The sequence below is a fragment of the Acromyrmex echinatior genome, chromosome 11, assembly GCF_024713525.1.
Source record: "Acromyrmex echinatior isolate Ae372 chromosome 11, ASM2471352v2, whole genome shotgun sequence".
In the NCBI taxonomy this organism is placed as follows: domain Eukaryota; kingdom Metazoa; phylum Arthropoda; class Insecta; order Hymenoptera; family Formicidae; genus Acromyrmex; species Acromyrmex echinatior.
In genome coordinates, this window is record NC_141862.1 from 3767659 (window position 1) to 3787777 (window position 20119).

Sequence of the window (20119 nt, forward strand, 5' to 3'; positions counted from 1 at the left end):
TGTAATAAAGGCTTGCATGTTAGAGAAAGATAGAGCGCGCGTGCTATGAGTGAAGAAAGGATGGAAGAATTAATAGAGTACGAGTTACTTTTGTATGATACAGTTTTTTCAATTTTTATGGTTTTTCCTGGCGCGTCGAGGCAAAGGATGGGAAGTAAAAGACAATACACATGAAATAAGGCTAACAAAAAATGTTTTATTTACATCTAATTACACCGGTTTTCGTACTTATTAAAAACTAAAGCTAATAGTTCGCAATCAATGAGCTGATGTCCTTTGAAGATGTCGCTATCACATATAATATTCTCAGATGCGATGTTGGAGAATCGCGTATACTTGGTATCTACCGTATCGACGAGTCGAGCTAATCGTTCGAATGTTACATCGATACACCCGTTAAAGTCAAACATACGGCGTAGCGTCAATTCGGTCATCATAATGCGTACGAATGAAGAATCGAGACGTACGACCGTAGCATAGTTCAGCATGAAAACACTGACGGTTAGCGGTCCAACGCTTATAAAATTATCCTTGTATTCGTTTCGAAACAGCTTGTAAATAATTCCTCGATACTTATAGAGGCTCTTCCACGTTTCGAGAGACAGCGATAGTTCGTGTCCGCGATGATCTCCAAGGACGATCTCCACGTAACTCGGTGAGCCAACGTTGATTCCAATTTCCAAAAATTTGTAGCCCGTATTCGTCAGATCGTAACGTCTGCTCAGTAAACGCACCGCACGATGCTCCGTACTGTGTACATACATAATGTTAAAAAACGTTTCTTTTGTGTATAGAACGTTGAAACTTACATGTTATATTCCTTCTTCACATTCGTACGATGCACTGCTCTCTTTAGCGTACATTTTTTCAGTCGTTCGTACAAGCGGGTAAAACTGATTGCATCCGTGTAAATGGTAATACTTCTGGAATCGATGAGAGAAGACAGGTCCTCCACCGTTTCCAAGAATTCGAACATGTGCGCACGTTTTTCAAGTCTTTCTACGTATTTTTCTTTCACGAATTTATACATACGTTATACTCGTTTATACACACGTACATACGTACATACATTTATACATACGTTTATACATACGTACATACGTTTATACATACGTACATACATACGTATATACATACGTACATACGTTTATACATACGTTTATACATACGTTTATACGCACATACGTACGTTTATACATACGTTTATACATACGTTTATACATTACAAAGGAAGGGAAAAGAAATACATAATAAAACGTTATGTATTTTATTTAAAAAATGCTTTGCAACACCAGATATATGTTCAATCATTTTGTAACGCGCAATCTTAACAGTTGCCATACGTAGAATATTGTAACATCTAGATTAATAAAGATTCATGTGTTTCTATCGTAAACGAATCCAGGGTCCAATGGACATGCGTTAGCTCATCAGCCAGAAGCAAGTTCCGCAGCCACGTTCGTTTCTCGCGTCCCTTGACATACACGACAGCATCAATAAATTTGAATTTCATCAATTAAGAAAAAAAAATCCTATATTCGATCAAAGCTGATCTTATTCCCTAATTATTTCGGTTTGAATTTGTATACATACGTACATAGACAATTCTATAAGCCACGCAATAAAGTCCTTTTCAATCTTGAAATGCAATCATGGATGGAACTACAGTGGTATTATAAAATTATGTATTACAATTTTGTATTCATACATGTTCCCTTAAAAACGATATTCATTAGTTGTTGATCACGATTCATTAGTTGTTGATCAAACGGATGTTCACTTATTTATAATCATTGGCGATAAATATTGCTGAAGTCGGCACGCTTGATTTATGCGAAACTGCAAAATTGTGTTCCTACGTATCCAACAGAGTAATCTTACCGCAAAACATGTTGAGATTCATCGATTTTCCGTAGAAAAAAATTTTTATGTTACACTTATGCAAAATCGTATCTAACGTGGTCACAACTGCCGTACATCGACGTTTCACCGAGAAGAATTTATGCACTTTCATCTGTTAAACTTAAATTATCAACCGAAAAATGCTTTACTATTATATCGTGTACTCACTAACACATGTTGATAGTATTAGTGAACTACAATCAAAACATTTATGACAATTATCAAACAGATATTAAACCATCGTCGAACGTCTATCGAATCACTGTCAAAAACATCTTTCGAATTAATGCCAAACATCTATCGAACCGTTATCGAATGTCTATCGCACCACTTTTAATCCTAACTATACACACTGAGTTCCCAGAAACCTCAACTTCAATTTCTAAGATCTTCTTTCTCGAGATCTTTTCGTATTTCTTTTCTTTTTCTTTGAACCAACAGTCGTCGAACGGTACCGCCATGTATCGTGTTCAACGAATAGAACCATATCAACGTCGACAAGATGTCCGAAATTGACCCGAGTATGATTAAACATCGCGTCACGCGTATGTAAAACGTATGCACGTACGTACATACTATACATAGCGTACATTCTTCATTTTAAGGACTTACAAAATTAGCAGAAATATGACAGTGGTCTGTCAGACTGACGTAATCTTTGGTGTATTTTTTAACATTACAGTTCAAAGTTAAATAACTGACACACTAATATCAATGGAGCAATTTATTACAAACGTCTGGATTTTAATCGAGTCACTTTCAATGCAAATTTCCTTTCACAAAGATTTGTGAATTAATTTTCACGCTGCGGGCCTTATACAGATTTTCTTTATTATTAGGAGTAGATATACTAGGCGGGTTCTAAGCCATGGGGCTAGAGGGGAATGCGGGGTGCGGGGAAGTACTTGTAGGCGCGGGGAATACCTAACGCGGGGGAAAGAGGGGGAAAGGTCTATCTCCTACACAATAGGGCTCCTACACAATAGGGCTCCTTTTTTTGTTATCAAAATTTGACCATGTTTTTCTTTAAAAATGCATTGATAATAAAGGTTTGAATTTGACCATGACATATTTTTCTTTTCTTTAAAAATGTATCGATAATAAAGGCTTGCATGTTAGAGAAAGATAGAGCGCGCGTGCTACGAGTGAAGAAAGGATGGAAGAATTAATAGAGTACGAGTTTCTTTTGTATGATACAGTTTTTCAATTTTTATGGTTTTTCCTGGCGCGTCGAGGCAAAGGATGGGAAGTAAAAGACAATACACATGAAATAAGGCGAACAAAAATGTTTTATTTACATCTTATTACATCGGTTTTCGTACTTATTAAAAACTAAAGCTAATAGTTCGCAATCGATGAAAGGCTTGCATGTTAGAGAAAGATAGAGCGCGCGTGCTACGAGTGAAGAAAGGATGGAAGAATTAATAGAGTACGAGTTTCTTTTTGTATGATACAGTTTTTTCAATTTTTTTATGGTTTTTCCTGGCGCGTCGAGGCAAAGGATGGGAAGTAAAAGACAATACACATGAAATAAGGCGAACAAAAATGTTTTATTTACATCTTATTACATCGGTTTTCGTACTTATTAAAAACTAAAGCTAATAGTTCGCAATCGATGAGCTGATGTCCATTGAAGATGTCGCTATTACATATAATGTTCTCAGATGCAATGTTGGAGAATCGCTTATAATAAAGGCTTGTATGTTAGAGAAAGATACAGCGCGCGTGCTATGAGTGAAGAAAGGATGGAAGAATTAATAGAGTACGAGTTTCTTTTGTATGATACAGTTTTTTTTCAATTTTTATGGTTTTTCCTGGCGCGTCGAGGCAAAGGTAAAAGACAATACACATGAAATAAGGCTAACAAAAAATGTTTTATTTAGATCTTATTACATCGGTTTTCGTACTTATTAAAAACTAAAGCTAACAATTCACAATCAATGAGCTGCTGTCCATTGAAAATATCGCTATCACATATAATGTTCTCAGATGCGATGTTGGAGAATCGCGTATACTTGGTATCTACCGTATCGATGAGTCGAGCTAATCGTTCGAATGTTACATCGACACACCCGTTAAAGTCAAACATGCGTAGCGTCGTTTCGGTCATCATAATGCGTACCGATGAAGAATCGAAACGTACGACCGTAGCATAGTTCAGCATGAAAACACTGATGATTAGCGGTCCAACGCTTATAAAATTATCCTTGTATTCATTTCGAAACAGCTTATAAATATATTTCCTCGCTGCTCGTAGAGACTCTTCCATGTTTCGAGAGATAGCGATAATTCGTATCCGCGATGATCTCCAAGGACGATCTCCACGTAACTTGGTGGGCCAACGTTGATTCCAATTTCTAAAAATTTGTAGCCCGTATTCGTCAGATCGTAACGTCTGCTCAGTAAACGCACTGCACGATGCTCCGTACTGTGTACATACATAATGTTAAAAAACGTTTCTTTTATGTATAGAACGTTGGAACTTACATGTTATATTCCTTCTTCACATCACACGATGCACTGTTCTCTTTAGCGTACATTTTTTTTTTTTTTTTTTCGACCGTTCGTATAAGCGGGTATCGTAAGACTGACTGCATCCGTGTAAATGGTAATACTTTTGGAATCGATGAGAGAAGATAGGTTCTCTCCCTCTTTTCCAAAAATTTCGAACATGTTGCGACACGTTTTATCAAGTCTTTCTACATATTTTCTTTATCACGAATTTATACATACGTTTATACATACATTTATACACACGTACATATATACATACGTTTATACATATGTTTATACATACGTTTATACATATGTTTATACATACGTTTATACAAACGTTTATACATACGTTTATACATACATACATACATACATACGTTTATACATACGTTTATACACACATACGTTTATACATACGTACATATGTTTATACACACATACGTACGTTTATACATACGTTTATACATTACAAAGGAAGGGAAAAGAAATACATAATAAATATGTTAATGTATTTTTATTTAAAAAATTCTTTTGCAACCACCAGTTATATATTTTCAAAACATTTTGTAACGCGCAATTCTTAACATGTTGTCCACATCGTATAATATTAGTAACATCTAGATTAGATAAAGATTCCATGTCTTCGTAAACTGCATCCAGGGTCTCAATGTAAATACGTTCTCGCTCATCGTCCAAAAGCAAGTTCCACAGCCACGTTCGTTTTTCGCGTCCCTTAACGTACACGATAGCATCATCTTCAAATACAGCTGCTGTGATCAGACGTTTCGCCTCGTTGTACGGGATCGTCCCGTCTTCCCATTGATCCATGGTGATAAGCAATCAACCAGGAGGCGCAAAACCTGTCGGATCTTGTCAAAAGTTTCCATGGCACAGGACTCGTAAAAATGTAATGCGTGAGAACGGTCCCCTGTTTCAGCACCGCCACTTCCTTCACGATAAATTTCTTATTAACGATGAATCCTTGCAGATCCACGAACGTTGGCATGAGCATGTTGTCGAGAAGACTGCAGTCGATTGTGGTCATATCGTAGATCTTATCGTGTTAGAGGTGCACTTAGGTGATTTTGCGCACAACGTTGGTCAATGGATTATACTGAATCACGCGATCGTGTATGATGAGACAATAGGCTGTTGTATTTGCAGGTACATCCTCTTTACATTCAAAGTCTAATCGCACGTCCACGGTGCCACTCTTGATTGATTCGTTCTGTCGAGAGCAATCAATGATCACGAATGGACCATAACGTAAAAAAGTTGTAAAGGTGAGACTCGGCTCGAGATACTCGTATCCATAGTAGCCCAATTCGTACAGAATCGCACATCTGTTTTTGTCAAAATCCAGATTCAAGTCATCGTACGGATAACATTCTGAATTCAGGTAAAGTTTTTCGCATTGGTTAATTTGCAGTCATCGAATCGACTTACATCCTCGGACATGATGTTTTTTCGACCTGTTTGCATACCGAAAATAACGTAGCGCGGCTTCTCGAGCTGAGTAGCCGTCTTGATGGCCCACGAATGCTTGGTTGTGCTCTGCAAGAGTGGCAATTCGTACAAATCCCACGAGCGAAAAGCCATGCTCAGATATCGTCCGCTCTCCAAAGCGCGCAACATCGACAGCTTATTTATCTCGCTCAATAACACATGCGGCATTCGCCACTGTACTTTGAATAATTCGAGTGTTGGCTCTACCGCCGGATCTCCCGTCAGACAATTATTGTCGTTGCGCGCTCGTATTAAAATCAACTCATGACGAGCGTTAATCACCACGCGTTTGTAATCTTCGCAAAATCCCAGCAGTACGTAGAGCGGTACACAGAAATTAAAATATCCGGTTGCAGTAGTCTGCGCATCCCAGCCGGCATTCCGTAGAATCACGCTTCTGTCGGATGACACTGTTACATAGTTTTTGAGCGTGCTAGTTATACCCACATTTCTATTACGATCAATCTCCACACCATTGAGTTCATATCGAATCTCATCGAATATGAACGCGACACAATTATATGCCAATGCCACATGAGCATCTTGGACAGCTTTGTTCTTCGTCAGTTTTCCCTCGACATATAGAAAGCTTTCGTACGGCAGTGTGTACAGATCCTGTTGCTGTATAGGTATTCTTATTTCGTCACTGTACCCAAATGTTGTATTAGCGATTGTACGTGTGAGTCTCAATCTTGACGATGCGATCGTCAAAGATCGGCTCATCTTTAATGTTTAAGATATCAGTCATCTTAAAAGTTGCGCACCACGAATCCCAAAGATTGTAAAAATTTAACGTTCGACGCACTGAGCTCTGAGCTTCTTCTTGCTGACGCAGTTGGATGAGCAAGCGTTATCGAGCGGTGATGTTACCAGCTTTGTAAAGAATGCGTTATCTCTCTGCGTGCGCTCCGCTCCGTTCAATACGAGCATCTCACGCTCGCTGTCGCTGTCGCACGTGCAATCTGACGGTGATCTCCTCTCCGCGAAAATCGAGCAATCGTCCGTTCTGGTCGACGACGCGTATCGTTAGATCCGTAATGCTCCGTACCGTGATCGGCAGGTAAATGATCTGCGTAGGCCTCTCCGATATCTTATATCCTGGTGGCACGCTCGGTGAAAATTCGTGTATCGTGTGCGCGCTTTTGCCGTTGCTGTACGCGCCCGCGGTCACGTTACACTCTACGCGGATAACGTTTACATTCATTATGTTGATCGACATGTTCGATTCGTGCCATCTTCGCGGTTGCAGTATACGCTTCGACGAGAATCCCAACAGCGATCCAATGCTGTTGGGCTTGCCAAAGTTTATTCTGTATGCACATTTAATCTCGCATCTCATCGTGTTGTAGTTTGCGCGGAGCGTAATCGGGTATTCTCCACCCTCACAATTATCATCAGTGTCATTGTTGTTGATGCTGTTGTTGTTGCTGTTATTGTTGTTGTTGTTTTTGTTGTCATCATGCACTACGTCAATGGTTTCAAGTGCGTTGCGGTGCAAATGTCTCCGTAAAATCATACGTTTCAAAAATTCATTTATGTCTCGCACTTCGTACGAACCTTCGGGAATTGTAATTTTTGCATCGTCTTTGCCAAAATAAAATTTATTGTTCGATTCGTTTACATTCGGTATCGTGTGATAAGTCTCAAAAATCACCAGACCGAGCTCGTAATCGCCGTCACTCAAATCTATGGAGGGAAAGTAGTTCGCCGCGAGGACGGTGCTCTTCCCGCTCAGCGTAAGTGTCAGCGACATGACGGAAACAGCGTTCGACTAATACTGAGATTTTACAGCACCTCGTCGAGCTTTTTAAATTCACGCGCGTCTACCGTTTGTAGAAACTGCAGACACATTTGACCGCAGAAGCTCTGATTGTACGTCTGATAGGACGTACGATTGTACTCTATCGTCGTAGCACCGTTCTCGAAATATCGCACTAGTTCCTTGGGCGGTCGAAGATTACCGAAACTGTCAAAGTATATGACGTGGTTGTTCCTCTTGGCGTATGCTACCCAGTGAGTACCCGGCCCGGTCGCATCGTCCAGATTCACAATACCGCTTTCGTTTCGGTGCACCCCGCTCGTCGGTAAAGCGTTACGCATGAAGACACCTCTAAAGTATGGTATGGCGCATACGTCTCGCGAGCACGTCCAATTGCACGTTGGTAGTTGCACCCGAGGGCATTTTTATCGTCTTTTTGGCGTTTTTTTTTTCTTCGCTGCTACACCCTGTCCGCGTTTATAGGGGCCGAGATATAGTCCGCGTCCATATTTGTACGGAGCGAGATACAGACCGCGGCCCTGTTCCATCGCGCGGTCGTGACGTTGCAGCTCCTCGAGCTGACGTCGCGCGGCTTTGCTATCGTTTACCGCTTTCGCCACGCTGGCCGCTCCACCATCAAGGACCCGAGCGCGCCCAACATTGTAGAAAAAGGTAATGCACCACCTCGTTTTGCCGTTGGAAGTATCCGCTTTTTCGTTGTCTTCTTCCTCGTTGTCATCTTCTTTTTTGATTTCATGCCCATGCCGATCTTGGTTTTGGCTTTCATCGCTGCCCAAACGGCAGCAGCGGCAGCTCTCTCGCTCAGAGCCGAATCTCTCGCGGTGACACGTTTCCGCGCCTCCTTGGCGAGTACTTTGTCTGCCGCGTGTCTATCGGTGAGATCGTTGCTTCGAGAATATGCAATGTCGTGTTCTCGGCACGCCGCGTCCAGCGGATTTATGCCCACGTCACCTCTGGCTAATCGCTTCGTAAGCCGAGTGCCCGGGCCGCAAAACTGGTAGCCCGGAATATGTAACAAGGAAGCGCGTTTATCGTTCGATTCAACAGACTGCCGCCCGACGCTGACATTCGTTACAGTCCTTTATCTTAGGTGCGGGACCGTCGATGTGCGTCCTCTGCCACGGCTGATTGTAGTGCTCGTCGCAGCGACGATACGTTTGAACCTCCGAATCCGCCTTCACGTGTTCCGGAAGCTTGTCCCACACGTAGTCGATATAGTCACCGTACACGCGTAGAGTACAACCTTCGGTATATACTGCAGCTGCTCAGCGTTCAAGTCCTGAATGTCGAAAGGATGACACAGCATGAGATACATTTTGCTACTGCGCGACTCGTAAATTCGCGCGTCTTTAAATAGTCGTTCGAGAGCGCGTAGCCTTAGTGTGAGCATGAAATTCGTGCCGCAACCGTTGTCGATACGCGTCACGAACTGTGACGCGAAATCGCAAATGATGGGAGGCAGCGTGGAGAAGCGCAAGCACGGCGAAATACTGCCGAGTACTATACGCGCGATCATTATCGAATTGTGGTAAAACCAACGTTCTCATAAGCTTACTCGAGAGCCCGAATGGCGTGCGTTTCGAAAACGTGTACGTCTACTCGAAATCGTTGCAACAGCCAAAGTATCGATATCTCGAAAATTTGTTTACGTCTATTGACGAAATCGGCTATTTTACGTTCTCCAACAACAGCGACATCGTTCCACCGAGCGAGGCGCATCCAAATTCTTTATCTTTGATGACGTGGCATGTGACAAGCAGGATGCGGTGAGAGAATACTTTTCGATGGGTCGCCACGCGAACGTCGACTGCTTCTATTTCTGTCAGACATACGCGAGGATACCTAAACATCTGATACGTGACAACGCGAACCTGCTGATCCTGTTCAAACAGGACGGTACCAACTTGAAACACGTTTACAACGATCATGTGAATACTGACATGTCGTACGATGAATTTTTCACGTTGTGCCGCGACTGTTGGCAGCAAAAATATGGATTTCTAGTGATAGACAAAGACAGTAAGCTCACAAACGGACGATATAGAAAAGGACGGATAGATTTAACGAGTTCGCGATACCGTAACGTGATCGTTACCGATACTTAGCCAGAGACGAACATGGCGAATGTGCGCGAGCGTGAAAAAATCGCGAGGGAGATCGAGAAGACGAGTGAGTCGATCCGCAAGAAACATCGCGCTCTGAAAACCGGTAGAATCGAGGAGGGCATCGCGTTGGATAGACATTTTAAACCTCTTATCGAACCGCTGCGACTTTTCGTCGACAACCCCAGCATGCGCGCTACAAAAAGAGAGTCGCACAACGAAGATGCAACGTCTGCCTCTAAACGTGAGAGGAAGGATGAAGAGGAACAAGAGAAGGAGGAGGCAGAAGAAGCGAATGAGACGTTCGAGCGTTCCACGACTCTGCATAAATCCAATGATCGATCGCACGATCGCGCACAGTCGATAACCTCCACACCATGTGCCAAAATCGTACCGACGATAGAGTCGTTGGAGAAAAACGACGGAAGACTCGCTAGCGACGAAGATTCAAAATCAGCTGCAAACGTCGGAAGGTCGAGAGGCGTTACGAGCCGGCTTGGGCCCACTGGGGCAAAAGTATGTCGAGGCTGCCCTGAGGGGAGTGCAAGATAAAGAGAGCGGTATAGATCACGTGTACGGCATTTACCTACACAAGGATGGACTGATGTTTGGCAATAAACGTTTCGATGTGGATGACGCGGACAACATAATTATCGATGGCGTACGATATGCCGGTACACCTGGTCTTTACGAGTTGATTTTCAAGAGAATTCCCGACGATACTCTCTACACGGAAGACGATATGCACAAGTACAAGAGCATGCTGTTGGTGACGAACGCGCACAAACACAAGTACCATTCGCAGGGTCGATTATTGAGCAACAGGGGATACAAGTACAAACATGTAATCGCACCGTTGATGTCGATCACACCCAAGAAACAGAAGAAGAAATCTGGAAAGGGATTACCTCATGCAATGACAACGCGATCGATTACGAGCACTGGGATGATCCCAACGAGCTGGTGGATCGTCTACGATTGCTCGACGCTTCGCACCGAGCAGGCAACAACGCTCACAACAACGAGATGCTGTCGATCATCGAGGATCTTCGCGAAGCTGGTCTTATTATAAATTAAATCGCATAGCAATGAAACGATTCAGTTGAGTAACATCAGCGAGAAAAAATTATTTTCTCGTACTCAGTGTATTACACGTCGAATCATGAAAAAGAAATCTGAGAAAAAGAGAGAGAAAATTAGCTCCGAGAGACGTCAACTCGTTGAGGAATTGCACGCTCCTGCGAGAAGAAATTTTCCGCGTAGGCGCGTCATAGTTCGGGGATACGACGATCTGTGGCAGACTGATGTCGTTGAGATGCGTCCGTACTCAGGTTTCAACAGAGGCCACCATTACATACTCACCGTCATCGATGTGTTGAGCAAATACGCGTGGGCCGTACCACTCAAGAGCAAGGGTGGAAGACGGCTAACGCTATCGCTGAGATCGTTCGAAAGAGTAGAAGATGTCCAAAAAATTTACAAACGGATATGGGGAAAGAGTTTTACAACGCTGATGTGCAGAAAATCTTGAAAAAGCACAATGTTAATCACTATTCCACGTATTCGACGTTGAAAGCGTCAGTAGTCGAGCGATTCAATCGCACGCTTAAGAACGATATGTGGAAGATGTTTACGCTCAACGGTAATTATAAGTGGGTCGACGAGCTGCCGCGTCTCCTGTCAGATTACAACGCGCGCAAGCATCGCACCATCGGCATGCGACCCGCCGAAGTAACTGCCGCGATCGCCGAAAGGCTCTTGGACACGGTGTACAGCGCGATAAAGATCGCGGGTCCTGCAAAATTCAAAATAGGCGATTCGGTACGCGTGAGCAAGTACAAAACGATTTTTGAGAAGGGTTACACGTCAAATTGGACCACCGAAGTGTTTACGATCGTTAAGGTGCAGCGTACCAATCCTGCTCGAGGATTATTGTTGAAAATCCGTCGCTGGAGCGTTCTATGAGTATGAGTTGCATCGCGCTACTCATCCAGACGTGTATCTCGTGGAGAAAGTACTGCGCAGGAAGGGAGACAAGGTGTACGTCAAGTGGCTGGGATTCGATGAATCACACAATTCATGGATACACAAAAATAATGTTATTTGATAAAAATTTTGATTCATGTATTTTATTTCTACATATAAAAAAATATCAATATAAGTATATAAACTAAGTATATTTTTTATTACTTCCCATTCATCTTCGTTTTTGCAGTATACAGATATAAAATACGTATATAAATGTATGATACATGAAATGAAAATAATAGTAATACATAATAAATGATACTACATAAAATGTAATAGTAATACTTATATAAATGTAAAAAAAAATGCATTACGTGTAAATTATAATGATAATAGTAACATGTACACTGTATGAAAATGTAGAAAAAACATAATAGTGATATAAATGTTGATACACACACACACACACACACACACACACACACACACATATATTACAAAGGTATCCGCCAATGCCCCCACGGTAACGTCTCCGTCGAGTCTGGTACGATGTATCGTTTGTCATCGTATGGACTCAGAGCGATTTTCGATTCGGATATCGTGTACACATCGTGCAGTTTAGATCGTATACACGATTGACGACGAGTCATTTCAATCTCTTCATTCAAACACCGCATGTAATCGTCGAACGTTATCGTTCGCGCTATGATGTTACCCTTTACGCCTTTCGCTTTTTTAGTTTCTCTCTTCCCATCCACCCTCACCGCGTACATCTTCGCTTTGAGACCAACGAATTCGGTCATTATCACACCGTTATTTTCGTCTTTCATAAGACCAGGTACTTTTTTGTTCGCGAGAGGCATACCGTACGCGTTGTCCATCGGATAATCACTCGTGTCGAATCTAGCGATATCACGTTTCATAGTCTCGTAAACGTTCTCGCACTCGACGCTGTATACAAGACTGTCCGTGTCGGTGTACATAATTTTACATTTGTCGCGATACAGTGGTAACATATACTCGTGATGAAATTCGTACAAGCAGACTTTCGATATGTCGAGTATACACATATTCACGTAAATCGGCTTGTTGAACTTCACCTCGAGTTTACGCAGTTCGACGGCGATCAAATCTTCCGCAAAGATGCTACGGCTGTGGAAATTCGGTTTCGCGATCATTGCCTCCGCACCGTACCGTCCGTCCCATTTTGTTAATAATTTTACGTCAACGTAATTGCGCACATTCTCCATAGTTTTACCGAATACCGCGTTGTTCATTAATTTATATAAATTTTTCTCGAAATCATTTTTTGCGCGAATTCTGAAATTTGTATTGAGTTCAATATAATCGCGAAGCCATGGAGATTGCGCGAATTGTAGTACTCGATGAATCTTTGTTACGCGAAGACCGTGACGAGTACATTGCTGTAGGTTGCGGTAGTGGATGACGTAACGCTGTTTATCGTACAGCGTCGCTAAAAGTTTAGCCTCGCGCTTGCCGGGCGGCTTATCGCGCGTCGGACAAAACGGCAGGTCAGTGTGCAGATTGTGTAGATGTTGTGGATACTCGAGATCGAGAATGTAACCAATGGATGAATCCAGAGCGATCGCACTCACGTCAAAATTCGCAGCGTCTTCGACCCATCGAAATTCGGCGTATGGCAATGGTTGACACATCGCCCGTCCGTATAAATTAACATCGTAGTACATCAAGTACGACGATGGTTTCGATGAGTCGTACGAACGCATGTACTTGTTATTAGCCTGTGCTTATCTACTGGAACATTGACTGAGAACACCGCGTATACCGTGCTCGATGAACATTACCATATCGATGTCGGTGAGTAACTCGAATCTTATACGCGTATGTTTTAGCATCGCATCCCACGTGAAACCAGGCAATGTATAGTAATGCGCAGGATCGAGACCGTAACTTGCGACACAACTTTCGCGGAAATTTTCGAAAATGTCGGCCAATAACAAGACATCAGTTTTTAAGTACAGATCATTATACTCGCCGAGCGTTTGAATGGAGAATCGCTTCCAGATGTTCGCGGCGTGAGCGTAATCGCTCTCGGATACTGTATCGCCTGTCAACGAACTGAAAAATAATTCGCGCGGTGGTAAGCGCGTGTCCTGCAATTTTTCGACGCGATCAATGTACTCGTACGGAAAGACACCTTTTCGTGTGAGTAATTCAAATTCTTCATCTGATAATGTTGGAAATTCGGAACGTACAATTTTTAATTTGTCTCTGCTTAAAAACGACATCAATTTATCGAGGCTTGCGTTTAGAAATTTTAAAGAATCGATAAATCGTAATTTTATGCAATTTTTCTGAAAATTCTTTTCATGTGTGTCTTTGGTGCTATCGACATTTTTAGTGAATGAAATATATTTTTCTTTAGTTATCGGTAGTAAATTTACATGTCCTTCGAACGCGGTAGCAATTTCTTTAATTATAAACCTGATAAATTGTGAAAAACAATCGGAATATAAAATGAATTTTTATAATTTAAATTATAAAATTTGTGCTGGACCACGGAATCTACCGGTGAGATGGCAATGATCGCGGACCCGCGTATCGTCCGGCGCGAACGGTTTCTCGCAAATATGGCAACGCGTCGTGCTACGGTACGCCTCCAATTGTTCTTTCGACAACGTTTCCATGGGTACGTTGGTGGATACTATATTTTTAACATGATGCGCCAAATCATTGAGTTGTCGCGCGAACCACGTTATGCAATCTTCATCGCGACGGAACCGATACAATGATAACGCGTCGTTGTATGAACATCGCACGTAGTATCCTATACTAAATACCTCGTGCTGTTGATGCGTGTACGACAATGACGATGCATTTTCTCTTTCAAGTTCCATCTTCCGTAGAACGCACTCCAAATCAGCGTAGACGATGAATGGGGCGCTCTACTTATTGCAGTGGTTCTCAAATTCGAGCCACTTGTCGTCCATGCTCGACAGTTTGATAGCGAAGTCGTTCATCTTCTCGCAGTCCATTACGTGCGACTGCAATTTTTCGTTGGTATTGAAGTAGTGCATGCATCTGAAAAAAGAAAAAAAATTATAACTATTACCATTATTTTATTAATGAGACGGAAAATTATAATAATTTTTCATGTATATTTACCGATCGCAGAAAAATTTCTTGTTCTTTTTTCTACTAATCTGCGAACTCACGAGACGGGATAAGTTTTTTATCCATGCAAAATGTCCAATACCATCGTTGCGTGGATCTTGCACGTACAGCATGTTGACGTGTTTCTCCTTCTTTTCATTGGTGAGTCGCAGAGGAAGGACCTGTTTATTCTCGATGCCGTACACGTTGATCGACACCGCGTTCAACCGTTCGAATTTATAAATATCCTTTAAAGTGATTGGAAACTCAATGTTTGCGAGATTTAGTACTATTGTATAATGTGTATATGACGATTCCCGATTTACATATGTTTCTGCAGGGTACAGAGCGGCGACCACCGACCACGCGAAACATGCATTGTCTGCCGAATGAACACTGATCACCGCCCGTTTCGTCACTATTTCTCGTGGCACTTCGATGTGACATCCCGCGTGCATTGGATTATGTTTATTTACATTCACTATTAAATTAAGGATTCGCGACAATGCCCACCCGCTGTCGCGTTCCTGGAATTCTTCGAGCGATGCTAGGATAGGCTCGACGACGTGTCGCTCGTACCACTCGTGCATATCGGTGCAACGATATATTTCGCTGTTCTTTGTAATTATGCTCTTATTGGCACGTTTATCCTTTGTCACAAACTCGCCATTGAACGCAGTATTCACTTTTGCGCTACCGTGTCTTTCTACTGCGTCTCGCACACGCTCGAACACTATTTCCTTCGCGTCTTCCAAAAACCGTCGCGGCTCAATGTGATTAGAGTTTATCACAGCACCTGTCGATACACGGTTTTCAAACGCGGCGTCGATCTCTCGCCAGATGAGAGATCTTTCGTCGCGATTCGCGTACTCACCACTCGCGTAGTCGCCACCAATGTGCATGAAACGTTGCTCCAATTGCACTTTTGCACTCGCGAGTCGCATCGTGCGATCCTCGCCACCATGGATTGTCTGTGTCCAACGGTGAGACGCGGACGCTTGGCACGACAAAGTTCTTCAAGCTGCTCGATGCACTCGTCACATCGTTGCAGCCACGCGAAATATTCCACCAGAGTAGCGACCCGGCCGCACTGTTCCAACAATTCGCGTACTCGCTCGTGATTTTCCATGTCTTTTTTTTTTTACAGTCTTTAGATTACTCTTCTACGGAGCACTTGCATGTGATTCATTCACAATACTATTCGCAATAGTTTTTTCAATGTGTGCACTGTGGGCACTTGTTGCATGGAAATATAAGGTATGTTGGTAGTCTGCAATTTGTGCAAGACTGACCACTTAGCGCGTAAATATGTCCAACATCGTGCTTCCTTATGAGATACAATCCTGCGATATCAGTCTCATTCAAACGTATCATGCATTCTGCACATATGCGTAAAGCACCATCCGTCGTTGTATAATAACAATGGATTATACAATGTTTTGTATGGTTGTTCAGTGCACGGATTTCTGATGATGACACAAACCTTTGTATATAATCTGTATCAATCTCGCTCAAATCGCTAGTATAGCCAGCGTCGTCCGATAATGTTTCTTCGGAATCGATCTCTTGATCCATTAGTTCTTCGAAGTTGACTTCTTCGAGTACTTCGAACACTTCGTCTCTGATATGTGCGAATTGTTCCGGATCTGCGTTTCGAATATACTGGACTGCGTTGGCTATGTTCACATGATTAGCTATATTATGCTTATCAATAACTGAAGCGTCAGTAACTGAAGCGACTGATTCCTTGGTCTTCTAGGACACCACTGTGGTACATCGAGCACTTATGCACTTTTATATATTTCATTATGTCCAATGGACTCCGTCCAAAATTTCTCCGTTTCATGAAAATTTCAACAAAAAAAAAGGAAAAAAAAACAATCGTTAGTACAAAGCACGAACATAAAACTCAAACTTTAATGATCACTGATCTGTGAGTGATAATATTCAAGAAACTTACCATTAGAAAATCTTCCCAACGATATTGGAAACATAAACAAAAAAAACATAGATCCTCAGAATCGTCAGATCTATGAGAAAATTTATGAAAAAAGATTACAAATCATGTAGAAAAAATCCTATTTACATAGGATCCACATTTAGATTTTGTATTTACTGAATCGATCGTGTATAAATAAAGACTCATATTTTCACTGTATTATACAAAAGAAACTCGTACTCTATTAATTCTTCCATCCTTTCTTCACTCGTAGCACGCGCGCTCTATCTTTCTCTAACATGCAAGCCTTTATTATCGATACATTTTCAAAGAAAAGAAAAATATGTCATGGTCAAATTCAAACCTTTATTATCAATGCATTTTTAAAGAAAAACATGGTCTAATTTTGATAACAAAAAAAGGAGCCCTATTGTGTAGGAACCCTATTGTGTAGGAGATTTGACCTTTCACCCTCTTTCCCCCGCGTTAGGTATTCCCCGCGCCTACAAATACTTCCCCGCACCCCGCATTCCCCTCTAGCCCCATGGCTTAGAACCCGCCTAGTATATCTACTAATGCTATTGGTATTTGGTCACCAAAGACATGACTCTGAAAGCTTATCTGAAAAAGATCAAAGGTGTCGACGCTGCTTGTTCCTACCTGTATATCTTTACACTGTGCTAAAAGTTGCCTGGACACAATGAATGCGCAGGAAACTATCATGTATAGAAAAGAGATGCCAACAGATCACGTGATCAGCCTCTCTGTGATTGGTTCTTAAGTATATAAGAGATGTCACAGCGATCTAACTTTTAATTTTCAAGCAAACGAGAATGAATTGAAATGGATTAAAATGTATTTAGATTTTCAGAAATACGAATTTATGAATGTTAAAATACATCCTTTTCAATCCCGAATGCATTTTTATTTATTTATAGGAATTTAAAACAATCAAATTTTTTCAATCTTCAATGCATCTTTAGTTTATTTATAGAAATGGAATGGAGTATATTTCTATGCTTTTCAATCTAAAAATAATATTATATTATTTTATATACATATATGTGCATCGTGAATATTGCTCAATTCAAAATTGTGAATAGGAAATGAAGTTTTTTAATCCAGTTGAATCTAAAAATAATATCAGCCATTTCTGTGCATCATAAATTGAGTTTTTAATCTAATTGAATAAAAAAAGTTTTTTTTTTAAATGAACCATGAATAATATTCAATTCAAAATTGTGAGTAGAAAATCCATTTTATTTAAAAATGCATCATAAAATCTATTTATTCAAAATTATGAATAAGAGATTTTTTTAATTTAACTGAGTTAAAAAGAAGTATGGTAAAATATATCATGAATTTTACTTTATTTAATAGTTAAAAAAAACATAAAAAGAATTACATGAATATGTACAATAAATGTTACAATATATACAATAAATGTACATATATAAATTACTTATTTTTAATTAATAAATCAATTGCTTTTATGTATATTTCATATTAATCTATTTCCTTCATTATACAGCTAGCGTATACTTTTTGTTTAAAGTTTTAAAATAATAACTATTGAAGTTCATGTAATCACTACTTTAATTTATTTAAACTTTTACACGTATAAAATTTTTTTATATGGAATCCAATCCATTTTTATGTATTTAAAATACGGATTCGGATGGATTGAAAATTTTCAATCAATTTCAATCCAATTTCGTTTGCTGGGCGAACCATGTGCATCACTATTTATTTCAGATTCTTTCATTTTATGCAAAAACGCATTGAATAAGCCTTTCGTTCATTCTGTGTGTATATATATATATAACCTCTTCCAGTATATGAAAGTACCCAGCAAACGAGAATGGATTAAAATGGACTAAGATTTTTTTAATGCGTATTTTAAATCCATGAAAATAGATTGAATGAATTAAAATGGATTATGATGAATTAATTTGGATCCGAGTTGACACTAGTTTAATATTCGAAAAAAAAAACGTTCATCTTTAAAAGTTACAAATTTTATTCCTAAGACATTTATAATAATTATACCTGAAATTAACTTCAAATTGATATTAAAAAATGCATTTTAGTGGGATTCGAACCTGAGATCTCTGGATTATGAATTTTCTACGTTATCTACTTCTTCCGTACACCACTTCTTCAATTGGTAAATGTGTTATTCATTATCTACTTCAATTACAACCAGCTAAACTAGTAACGAAATTATATAGATATAATAAAAATATCATTTAACAGATATAATAAAGTATAATTTACATTACTATGAGACAACATTGGGTAAGTGTCGGATAATCTCATCTCGTTTGGCCGATGTTGCGCGCCGTGATTAATATTCGAGCTGTGTTCGACTTAGTTTGTGAGTGTTCACATCGATCATTCATTTTACTTCTAATCAAAGATGAACAAATGAACATAGCTCAATTATTTTTACGATACAATTTTTTTGAACTTAGTTGGATTAAAATTTCCTACTTATAATTTTAAATAATTTAAATAGCATTTATAATCCATTTTTAAATAAAAATAATGTTTAAAAACTTTTTTTATTCAATTAAATTGAAAAACTGCATTTCATATTTAAAATATTGAATTGAGCAGTATACACGTTGCACAGAAATTGTTGATATTATTTTTTAATTTAACTGAATTAAAAAACTGTACTTTCTATTCACAATTCTGAATTGAGTAGTATTCATGATGCACAAAAAATGCTAACATTATTTTTGATTGAAAGACATAGAGATTTGCTTTATGCAATTCCTATAAATGAATAATAATGCATTCAGGATAGAAAAGGATTTTAACATTCATGAATCCGTATTTCTGAAAATCTGAATCCATTTTAATCCATTTCAATCCATTCTTGTTTGCTGAGTATACAAATATATAGTGTTCTGCAGTTTTACAATGCGCATGTGCACAAGTAATACTATGGACTATGGCAGAGAACGAAACGTAACTGGTCGTAACTGGTGATAAGGTAAGGCAAAAAATGTAACTGTCGTAGTCGTAACTGGTCAGGAATGGTCAGGAAAGTGCGTCGGAGAGACGAGTAATATATACGAATGAGTAATATTAATGCACGTATATCTTAATAGTTAATAAGTGAATTATTGGGAAATCGCTTTAACGATACGCTATCGCCGACCACAGATGGCGCTTCTACCACCGGCACGTTCATCTTCCGCGTGCTTGATTCGACAAGGAACAGCATTCCCTGCGTCGCGATCCCTCCTCAACAGGTTATGGGCCCAGGCAAAGATTCGATAA

General features: G+C 40.2%; 3 protein-coding genes and 1 pseudogene across 3 annotated transcripts; 2 read left to right on the top strand and 2 right to left on the bottom strand.

The window, feature by feature from the left end:
• Positions 1-9413: 9413 nt before the first annotated feature.
• LOC147908057 (uncharacterized) lies at positions 9414-10200 on the top strand (the record flags this gene model as incomplete). Its single annotated transcript, XM_087411189.1, has 1 exon — positions 9414-10200. A coding segment is annotated over exon 1 (399 nt), but the record flags the coding sequence as incomplete, so codon positions are not given.
• A 1-nt stretch (position 10201) lies between these two features.
• On the top strand, positions 10202-10885 carry LOC147908058 (uncharacterized; annotated as a pseudogene).
• Positions 10886-11749: 864 nt separating this feature from the next.
• Positions 11750-14153, bottom strand: LOC147908059 (uncharacterized). Its single transcript, XM_087411220.1, has one exon. The coding sequence runs from the start codon at positions 13500-13502 to the stop codon at positions 12249-12251; it is 1254 nt and encodes a 417-aa protein (XP_087267346.1). The 5' UTR covers positions 13503-14153; the 3' UTR covers positions 11750-12248.
• Positions 14154-14255: 102 nt separating this feature from the next.
• LOC147908060 (uncharacterized) lies at positions 14256-15946 on the bottom strand. Its single transcript, XM_087411221.1, has 2 exons — positions 14902-15946; positions 14256-14817 (listed from the first exon to the last, which is right to left on the bottom strand). The coding sequence occupies exons 1-2, from the start codon at positions 15831-15833 to the stop codon at positions 14682-14684; spliced, it is 1068 nt and encodes a 355-aa protein (XP_087267347.1). The 5' UTR covers positions 15834-15946; the 3' UTR covers positions 14256-14681.
• Between the last annotated feature and the right edge of the window lie 4173 nt (positions 15947-20119).

Excerpts from the sequence above, each read along its gene's own strand:
- LOC147908059 (XM_087411220.1), bottom strand. The coding sequence starts at position 13,502 with ATGCGTTCGTACGACTCATCGAAACCATCGTCGTACTTGATGTACTAC.
- LOC147908060 (XM_087411221.1), bottom strand. The coding sequence starts at position 15,833 with ATGCGACTCGCGAGTGCAAAAGTGCAATTGGAGCAACGTTTCATGCAC. Across the intron at positions 14,818-14,901 it reads AAGAAATTTTTCTGCGATCG|ATGCATGCACTACTTCAATA; the intron begins GTAAATATACAT and ends TTCTTTTTTCAG.